General features: G+C 44.6%; 1 protein-coding gene across 2 annotated transcripts in view; it reads right to left on the reverse strand.

Annotated features, from left to right (window-relative positions):
• LY75 (lymphocyte antigen 75) overlaps positions 1–10,690 on the reverse strand; it is an 81,879-nt gene extending 71,189 nt beyond the window's left edge. For both annotated transcript variants that reach the window (XM_084811358.1, XM_084811347.1), the window contains exons 1-2: positions 9,605–10,690; positions 765–1,139 (exon numbers count right to left, since the gene is read on the reverse strand). In XM_084811358.1, the coding sequence (XP_084667484.1) occupies positions 765–1,139; positions 9,605–9,956 (727 nt within the window). In that variant the 5' untranslated portion in view covers positions 9,957–10,690. The remainder of the gene's footprint in view (positions 1–764; positions 1,140–9,604) is intronic.
• Positions 10,691–11,060: the final 370 nt, after the last annotated feature.

The raw sequence follows: 11,060 nt of genomic DNA on the forward strand, positions 1-11,060 counted from the left end.
GGTCCTCCAAACCTTGTCTGGCAGCCCCCAGATCCCCAGCATCCACAGCTGCCGAAAAAAAGGAAAAAATGTCCTAGGAACAGGTCTATACTTCCTGCCAGAGATGCCTTGTACATAGAATGTCTCTGGAGCATCCTAGGAAGCAGAACTTGCAAGTTCCTGTCAGCTTCCTAGGATGCTCAGCACTGACTGAGTGCCTTTCTTCATGCTAAGAGGGAGACACGAAGTCAGTGAAAATGGGCAAGTGATGATATCAGTGGGCAGGGCCACACTGACATCATCTGGCTCACAGAGAGCCTTGGGGAGGCACTCTGGCTCCCCAGCCCAACAACGTTCTGTATTCTTGCTCTGAAACAACATTCCATTAGGTGTACATCCACAGGACCATCTGGATCCCAGCACAACATCATCATTATCATCATCTATATCACTTTGTTCTTTAGATTCCATGTCACTTCACACATTGCATTTGTTAGATGAATGCCTAGGAGCATTCATTTAAGTGTACACTTAAAAATGAAACATGAATGCAAAAAACACATTTCCAAATGTGCATATACTTATCAATGAGCTGTGAATGGCTGCAGCTCACTGTTTAATGACCACTTGATGGCAAACTCAGTTTGAATTGTGTAATTTGTGAAGCCACCCTTAATTCTGAACTCCTGGCAAGTCAGTATTTACCTATATATTTACTAAATAAAACCCATGTTCAAATCCCTTCTTTCTCCCAATAAAATAAATGACAGAAATAAAATACATACCATGGTATGGAAGTTTACAAATAAAATCACTGGAATTGCTTCTCCGCCAGATATCGGAAGCGTTAATGCTTGTAGTTACAACCCCATTCTTTAAAGTCAGCTTCTTCTCAGATTCGGTAAGTATTGCGGCATCACCACATCGCCACCACAGTGTAAGAAGGTCTGCGTCACAATTCACCATTTTCAAGGAATTCTGGGATTTGGTGCTATCTAGTCCAAGGCACTTTTGGGATCCCAAATTAAACAGTCGATGTTGGGAGACCCATGTCCATAAGGTCTCTTTCGTCTCTTGGCAGTCTCCTGCTATTACCTGGTGGTTTTTAACTTGGATGCACTTGTTGGCTTCTTCATGACGGATGGCGAAGGCATTATTATCTGCATAGAAAGAGGCATATGCTTTGGTATTTTTCTTCTGTGATTTGCAGTGAGACACAATTATAGCAGAAACATATTACAGAATGCTTACTGGAAAATACTATCAGTAGGGTATCGTGGTCAAAGGTCTTCTGCGACAGAACACCTTCCTAAACGACTGTAAGGATTTCTATTTATTTACAGCATTTGTATGCCACCCAAAACAGTGTTCTCTGTACAGCTTACAGTAATAAAACATTAAGATGCAACAAGATATCAGTAAATCAACAACACAACAGATCTAAAATATAGTGATTAGAAGTTCATAATTTTTTTAAAAACCTGACACCAAAAAGAGTGTAAGAAAGATACCAGGTGAGCCTCTCTGGGGAACCTGTTCCATAACTGGGATGTCACCACCAAAAATACACTTTCCCCAGTAGCCACCAGTTGCACATTACTTGGCAGGGGCATTCAGAGAAGATGATCATTCAGAAAACCTGGTCTCAAGCCATTAAGGGCTCTGAAAATAAAAAGCAGCACTTTGAATTGGGCCCCAAAACTGACTGAGAGCTAGTGCAGATCATAATGCACTGGTGTACTATGTTGAAATTGCCCAGTCCCCTTGAATAATCTTGCAGTCCTATTCTGAAATAGCTGAAGTTTCAGGATTGTTTCCAATGGCAGCTCCATGTATAACAACACTGCAGTAATCCAAAGAGATTACCAGGACATGAAGTAGTATCCAATGCTTTTAATGACAATGTTGAATCAAATGGCACCCCCAAACTGTGAACCTGATCCTTTAAGGGGAGTGCAACCTGATCCTTTAGGGAGAGGTTGAACACCAGTCACCTGGGCAGACTTCTGTCTTGCCTGGATTGAGCCTCAATTTATTAAATCTCATCGAGTTCATTAGGATGTAATCCTGAACAAATAACTTCGAAGCAAGTTCCACCAAAGCCAGTAGATTTTACTGCTAGATTGCAGTGTAAGGTAAATTTGTTATTTAAGCCTGACCCAGGATAAAACGATAAATGTGACCCAGCAAAGAAATGGACGAAGCATATGGAATCTATTTTTCCTGTGAAATGGTATCCTTTCATTGTTTATCGGAATAAAATATATGGGTTAGAAAGACTGTATCTGTACATGTTATATAATTATCAGAACTTTTAATTATTTTTTTAAAGCCCGATCCACCACCCCCACTCCAACTTAACATTAAGTGGGAAACGTTTTAATTTAGCACAAACTGGTAAGTTACACAGTTCCATAAACTAGCCTTTCTAGAGCTTAAGGGCACAATCCTATCCAGATAGGTGTCCGCCTCCGAACTCGGAGGAGACAGCCTATCCAAAACAGGGCAGGAGAAGCATGGAGGGGATAGTTCCCTCTGCGTTTCTCCTGTCCTGCATTTTCAGCTAGACAGCCGATTGCAGCTGTCTAGCCGCGTGCGGGCTGAGCGGGGGAGGAGGCTGCTATATGACACATTGGATGTGTCGTACAGGCATTTCTGCCCACCTGCCTCGGAATGCCCCCAGACATGCCCCCTTTCGGCCACTCCACACTCCTCTTGTGAGTGTGGAGGATGGGGCTGTTCCGCGCTGCCTCTGAGGCAGCACAGAAGCGGGGGAAGCTCAGTTCCGGGAAAACAAGATATCTTATGGCTGTCTAGTAGCCATAGGATTGCTCCCTCCATCAATTAACCCACTTTTGATGCTACATAAAAGACACTGTTTATAATAGTCTACAGAAGCATCTCTGAGTATATGCTGTAGACTCTAAGGTAACTTCAGATCCTCATGAATGTATCCCAGATTGCACCAGGAATCCTCTTTGGAATGGAAGTTACTATTATGATGCACAAATCTAAGAACCCTATGCTAAGATTTCGGTTTTTGTCAAACTTGCACAGGAAAAAACTGCCCCAGATGACATCTTCATCTATCAAATTCCATGGAAATGGTCCCCTATATTGAAATGAACTCTCTTTTGTGGTGTGTGAAAATGGGAGTCTGTTACATGCTTTGATTGGTAAAAAAAATTTTTGTAAAAAACCCCCCACAGTGTTGTATTAATAATGTTAATTGTCCTGTTAAAGAAATCTATGGAACACAAACAGGACCTTATTTGAAACCATCAAAAATAGCACGTTAACTGGGACTTGAAATATTTATTCAGACTTTTATGAGCCTGAATGCTTGTGTTTTGTATATAAAGGTTCTTGCTAGAGAAAAGCATGTTTGTGCAGTTGCAGCCCATTCATGGCATATTCCCTGGAGTCATGCCTCTAGCAATTTGCTGGAAGAAAACAATTGTGCTATGTTTAATGCATTTAGCAGAAACATCCTATTCAAGTTCCATTTGATTGTCACCCAGTGCTGGAGCAGGTTGTTGAACACTCGAATAAATAAATAAACTATACCCCCATACAACCTTTCATAGATAATTCTGAGCGTGGGTATAATAATGGTCAGCATTCGTCTAACTTGCCAGAAAGGCATGGGATTTGAAAGAGTTCCCTGGCCTAGAGTTCAGCTGTTTCATTAGAAATGCAATTATTCTCTTAGCTTTATGTTTGGTTTATATATGGTGGCCCTTCAAATATCTGCATTTTTTCTTTGTACTGGAGCATTGCAGCAATAAAGCCTTCATATAACAGCTTCTATTTTGCAATGGATGAGGGCATTAGTTTAAAAACCTTCTGCAAACTAAATGCCCTTTTGAAACAGCCAGAAATTGATTAAAATATTATCCGTGACATTGTGTATAATATAATGCCATACTCCATTAATATTAAATAAAGGAAATACAAAAAGATAAAAACTGTAAAAAGATTTAAGACCTGCAATAAAGCAGCTGGCAATGCATTCTGAAAAAGACATTCATGTAAACAAAGACAAATACTGATTTATTTTAAGGAGTGCAGTTTCCTCTGGAACATAAGAATCTCTTCACCCCTGTTGTTCCCTGAAACTGAAGTCCAATAGAAATTCACTTGTAGCTATAACTAACCCTAGCCTAGGGGTAGCACCAAGCACATCCTGAGTCCTTTTGATTCCATCCCATGAGGTTTAATCCTGTTATAGAAGCATTTACCATTTATGGCCTACACAGAATTAGCAAGCCAAGAATTGATTAACTAACTGTAGTTCAGCACCATTTGAACCACTCAGCGCTCCCAGATGTAAAATGTTAAACAAGCAAGGGCTGTGTTAACCCTATTTGACATGACAACTCTTTATTCTGCTGGTAGACTACTTCTGGCAGACAGTAAGGACCTGATCCAATTTCAGTCACAATGGGCTTCTTTTTATTACTGCTGATGTCAGCAGAGGAACCTAGAAACTGCCTCTGCCTTCAAATGCATTGGAACCTCATGATTTTCTGGAAAAAGAACCGCTCAGGGTAAACAGAGACAGTCCAGTTCTTGGTTGTCATTTGAGCAGTTTACATCAGAGCTGGAAAAACCAACCCAACTTAGTTGCTCATGGCTGTTATGTAGTGATCAAAATGCCGGTAAATATCAGGAATACACTGGATTTTTCAGGGTTACACTAAATATGGAAACATGGTAGACTTTGCCAGCTTCACCTCAGTAGTAAGTCTAAAGACAAAGTATAAATTGTGAGTTGTATGAGCCAGGAAGTCCCCTGCTACCATCTCATCTCAGCCATGAACTCATGAAATGATAACTGCAAACTGGAGAGTATCACTTCACTCAGTTTGTCAGGTGAAGAGTTCTGTATGGCATGAAAGCTTGCATACTAATATGCCAACAAGTTCTGGTCTAGTAAAGAAAGGAAACACCTTTATTCCACCATGCAATTTACACTTGGAGGAGGGGCTCAGCACCTGCCCCTAGGCAAGCATTTAAATAGTAAACTAAGCCAACAGTGGCAAGAAAGGTCTTTACTGTGTATTTTTAAAAAGCTTTTGAGAAGTTCCTCACCACAAACCTAAAGAAACTTAGAAGTCATGGGGTAGATGAACAGCTCCTCTTATTTCCAGAGGGATAGCCATGTTAGTCTGTTGCAGTAAAAACAACAGTATGTGGCAACTTAAAGTGAACACTGTGCACTTCAAGCTCATGCCAGAATAAATTTGTTAGTCTTTAAGGTGCCACAAGACTCTTCGTTGTTTATGTCCTCTTATGGATTTGATACCTCATTACCAGAAGCAAAGGACAAGGATAAAGCAACCCCTTTCACAATTACTGGATGGATATAAATAGCGGAGCTCACAAGGATCTCTATTACAATCTTTGTTGTTTAACTTAGTCATAACGGATCTGGAGTTAGGAATGATAACAGATTGTTGAGAATGTTGAAATTCTTAGCAAGCTAAAGAACTCCAGAAGGATTACTTCAAAATGGATGACTGAACAGCAGAAGATTAGATTCAATGTAAAGAATGGCAAGGGATACATATAAGGACAATAAAACAAAATCCTAACTTCACATATACACAGTATACTAATTACTGAATGCTGGGGGAAAAAAAATCAGGTGATGGCCGGTTGGCAAGCTTTTCTGGGCATTTGCGAGCTGGAGTAGTAGTTAAAACCGTGAGGTGTGAGCCAATAAGTTCCCAGCTAAACCTGAACCTCTTACCTGAACCATGAACATTAGGTGAACTCATTCTCACTCACTCTTCTGCAACATGGAGATAATATAATACAGATCTATCCAACAGGGCTGTTGCAAGGATTAGCAAGATAATTTATCAGAAGTGCATTGAACTGTCAGGAGAATTGCTATATAAATCCAAAGTATCATCATCATCTGGTTGGCCTCTGCCTGAGATTGAGTGCTTCTAGACTAGGCTTTTATTGTGCTTCAAACTTGGAATTTTACAGGGTGCCCAGATATTGTTGCCTCCCATTTGTAACTCTCTCATGTCTTCCCACCACTTCTTTTGTGGTAGTTGCACAATTTCTTTTGACTAGCAGCACCAGAAGCTTTCCATTTGGAAGCACCCCAAATTTTTGCCTGCAATGGAGGTAGAGCTATGTGGTCCTACAGATGTTACATGCATGTGCTAGTCCCTCATTCTTGCTTCTCATCTTTTAAGAGCCAGTCACTTTTAAGGCTAGAGGAGATGCTGCAAGGGTTTTACACATAGCTGCCTAACACCGTGCAGTATGACACAGCTTGCTGCTATGGCAGCTGTCATACCCGTGTTGCCAGCCTTGAGCCAGGAGAGACACCTGGGGCATATCTCCAGCAGCAGGGGGATCAAAGCTTTTGCCAGTCTTAACAGCTTCAATGCAGAAGAGAAGCAGAGCAAAGCAACCCTGTTATTAACCAGACTGTCTTTCTTATCTGTAACTGAGTACCACTTCACTTAAGTTCACTGGAAAAAGCCTGTAATAGATACAAATCTTTTTTCAATATGAGAATTGTTAGGTATGTATGTTAGGAGAAGCATGTTTTCTGCAAATGTGGGAATTGATTCTGGCAAACACAGATCTGTCTGTGGGTAAGATTTATGAGTTATAATTTCAAGCCTTGGGTTGTTCCTCGATAGACAGAGTTGTGGCATCACAACATCTCTTTGCGGGGTTTATTTGGGTATATGTGTGCAAGAACTACCAACATAGCTGCCCTCCTTTGTTTGTTTCTTTCTCTAATCATTCTTCCTTTCCCACCAGGCTGCACCTGTTCTACCAGATTGCACCAGTCACTTCCTGCCAGAAAGAAATAAGCAACTAGTCGTCCTCTTTCTTATCAGGATGTGGCTGGGGGCTCTGGCTGCAAAGCATCTGGAAATGACAGTTACAGACAGAAGGAAACCTGAACAAATTGTGGCAATGAGCTCCATGTACTGGGAGCTGGCCCTGAAGTACAGCCTAGCTGCAACCCTGCAAAGTATTTTTCACCCTCTCAGAGGAAGCGTTCCTGGAGATTTTCAAAGGTCCCTAAATTTTAACGTAGGGGAAACTCATGATAACTTCAAGCAACTTCTTTTGCTACCAGGCTGTATTGTTGGCTCTGGAATTGGGAGTGAGCCAGTTTAATGACTGGCTTGGCAAGTTTCTACCAAGTATTTTCGCACCTGAATTTTTCAGGTACTTTATTTAGCATTATTAAACTTATTAACCTCATCATTAAACTACTTAGTTCTATAATCACTAGTGGCAACATATTATATCCAAGAACCATAACTCTTGCAAAACTAATTCTTAAAAAATAAAATAAGCTCTTGGGGCATGTCTACAAACAAGTTTCACTCACTACAGATCCAGGGCTTTATTGCTAGTCCCAAAGTAGAAAACAGCCTCCAGGTGCCAGGCTATGCATTGTCCTTTACCAGTGGTGTAGTGGTAAGTTTTGAACAGCAGGTGCTCATCGTGACAGCCCCCATGGAGAGCCCCAAAATGCAGGCAGCTGTCTTGATCTATATCAACAAACCAGTTCTAGCAGTTTTCATCTCCACCAGGAGCAGGTCTTTTGTGAAGGTAATGGGTCTTAACTGCCCATTCAAGACTAAGCCATCCCAAAATACTTTGCATTACAACAAGGAACAAAACACTGCTGCTGGGAAAATCCATTCAGCCTGCACTCCCCTGCTATCATGAGGATTACTGCTAAATTCAGAATGAACAGGGAAAGGGTGGGGGTGGGTTTAGCAGAGGGTATCATCACCCCTGCTAATCAAAAAGTCTTGGTACTTTGATCCTGGGAGCCTAGACTCCACTGCAACATCATTCTTTAAATGCATCAGATGGTAGGGCTACCTTATGGCTTATACTGAGATCTGATTAATCAACACATCTCAGCACTGGTAAAAACTTCATGGGGACATGTCCTAACACTGCCAAGGCTGGCTATAATCTGTTTTTACCACCACATTTGCTCCTTTCCTAATGCTGAGTTGGCCACTTGTTCTTACTTGAAAAATTAAACAAATGCCTCCCCATTCCCCCACAGTATGCCCAGACAGCAGCTTCCTCCGAAGCTTGTGCTGTGCTGCACCACTACACTGGAGATGGGGGCAGGTGTGAGATAAGGCAAGAAAGAGTTAACAATTTACTAAGTTTTTTGCACAACATTCACTTTCATGGATTGTACTGTCCTGATCAGTATAATGTGGGTATAATACCACTAAAACACTAACAAATGTATTCTGGCATAAGCTTTTGTGGGTGTCACAAGACTCTTCCTTGCTACTGGCTTTAATCACTGCTCTACAGGTAGAAATTAACAGCTGCACCAGCCATTTGTAACATGGAAATATAGCGATGAGAGGGAAGTCGTGCCTGTTGAAGTGTTTCAAAAAGCACATAGGCGGAACTGGGGGAAGCCTCAAGCCTACCTCAAGCCAATTCCTTGTTACCTGGAGGGAAACAAAGCAATCAACCTGGCTCTGGCCTCTTCCCACCCAGCTTTTCTATTATAGCTCAGTCGTTTGTGGAATTCCCTTGCTTCCCGCCCACGGACTGCACTCCTTTCTTTACATTAAACTGAGTGGGAACTGGAGACTAGCCAACCTTTTGGCCCCCGAATCATGCTGTGCAAGGTTTTCCATTACAGTGGCTTTGCAAAGCGTATAACCAACCGACTCTTGGAGAAAGGGGTGTGAAAATGTATTTTGCAATGCATTATGCAACAGCCCAGAATAAAAACCGAAAGGTAGCCCTTGGCTGCCCTGCCTACTCTGCGGCTGCTAAGGGATAGGAAGCGCCGCTGGATCTAACTCCAGACTGCCCTGGTGGTGGAAAGGAGAGCTCGGTCCAAGTGCTCAAGACTGGCAGTCTTTACGCAGTTCTCAGGGGAAAGGTACTTTGCACATGTCCTCGCGTTTATCACTACTTCGCGGGCTTCTGGGTCGAGCCCTGGTACGGAAACAAGTTCCGGAGCTAAACATTCTGTCAAGTCACAGCTCCAAACTTCTCTTCTCATACGGAACATGAAAGTGAGAGGGGAAAAAGTCTGAGCCCTGTCCTGCGCTCTGTGGGAAAGGGCATTGGGGGGAGGGCGGACCGCCCTGAGAACTTTGGCTATTGGGCGGTATAGAAACGTAATAAATACATAATTCAGCTTTCTGCTCACCAGAGATTCCTTCAAGGAAATTCCACCCACCATGGAAATACTTCTTAGGGGCTTTTCGGTTCTTCTGCGAAAGGAGTTGGTTTCTCCATCAAAACTCCCGCCCTCTGAAACCTGCACCTCACCCGCCACAAGCCTTCCCGCGAAGCAGCTTCCCTCCACCTCCCCAGCAACCACCCGTAACACCCCCCCAACTTTACACGCGGATCCCCCTCCTTCCGCTTCCCAATGTACACCACCACGGCGCAAGCTTCCAAGCCTGCGCTTTCCTAACCCACAGGGGTGCGCAGTCGCTGACAGGCACTTGCCAACACCGGACTGCTCCTTCCCCACTGGGCGCGCCTCACCGGGGGCTCAGGGCGGCCCAGCCCCGCTCCCATCGGGTGGGCTCGGTCCCGGGGCAAGCGCGTGGCCGCGTGCCAGCTCTCTTACCTGAAGAGGCCGCCGGGTGCGCGCAGCAGCACAGGACGGCGCCGAGCAGCAGAGCCACCCAGCAGGTGGGAAAGGAGCGCCGCGGCGCCCTCGTCATCCTCCAGCAGCCGAGGGAAAAGCTGCAGCGGCGACAGGAGCCACGACCGAGGCTTTGCCTTCCCAGAGAGATCCCCGCCTCGGGCGCTTCCCAGGCTCCGAGTTGCGTTCCCCGCCGCGAGAGCTCCGGCGCCGACGACCACTTGAGTGCGACCGAGTGGTGCGGGCTTCGGGACCAATCACGTCTTTTTCCGCCTCGCTCGGTCCTTGGAGAGCAAGTTGTCGCCAGGCAGAAGGCAGGCCGCAAATTATGCATTGCAGGCGTAAGGCAATGCGGGCGACGTTGCTGTAATATATAAGCGTTTATCACGCCCTTGCCGTCCTAGCACCGTTTATTCTAGACGGGGCCCCGCCCCGTGGTGGGAAACAGAAGAGATCGAAAGCGAAAGCCGCCCTGTTCTTAAAGGAAATGTGCGGGCGAGGCGCTGCTCTGCTCGTTCCCGGCTGTGCTCGATGCAGCGGGGTGAAAGAAAAGCCGTACTGGATCAGACCAAGGGCCCATCTAGTGTAGCGTTCTGTGCCATAGTGGCCAAGCAGCTGCCGTGTGGAGCTCGCAAGTAGAACGTGAGTGCCCTTTCGCCCATGTTCCGCAGCAACTGGTATAGATAGATAGATAGATAAGAGGCATACTGCCTCTCATGCTGGAGGTAGCACATAGCCATCAGGCTTCGAGGCTGGGATATAGTAGTTTGTCTAACTACTACAAACCCCCAAGCCCTTCACAGAAAGACCTGGATGTGATTTTTGCAGAATAGTTTGCGGGAAGCCTTCCCCAACCCGGTGCCCTCCAGTGCCTAGCATCTCTGGGATGTGTAGTCCAACACATCTGAAGGGCACCAAGTTGGGGGAAGTTGGTGTGGGCTGTTGTGGTCCAGCACATATAATTTCTGCTCTGTCTGATACCCAACTCTGTGACGGCTGTTGCTTAGGATGCCGGAACAGCACCACCCACGCACAAACGGGACAGCTCAGCAAACTCCAACGTTTGCTGAAGTGAAAAAGAAGAAAAAGCTTTAGGACCCCCCCCCCCCAAAAAAACCAGTCCAATGAGGCCTAAGCATGCTTAGTGGGGAATTGGGGGACAAGGAAAAGGCATGGGAAGGATTGGAATGGAGTCCTGAACAGTAGCATTCCATGCTGGTACGTTGTCTTGCAGGTCCCACTTGGAATATATAGATACATACATACTAAGATCAAACTCATTCTCAGAGTGCTGATCCTTATGTAGCCAAAATGGCACCACCCAGGCACAAAAGGGAGCTATCACAGGATTAGGTGAACCCTGAGTGTTCTGGAAGATGGCATGGCTGACTGGAACCCTGAATAGGAGCATTCCACGTTGTGGCATCTTGTGGCAGTT

Source organism: Heloderma suspectum, chromosome 1 (genome assembly GCF_057233095.1).
Source record: "Heloderma suspectum isolate Gila_16-S chromosome 1, 16-S_ref, whole genome shotgun sequence".
In the NCBI taxonomy this organism is placed as follows: Eukaryota; Metazoa; Chordata; class Lepidosauria; order Squamata; family Helodermatidae; genus Heloderma; species Heloderma suspectum.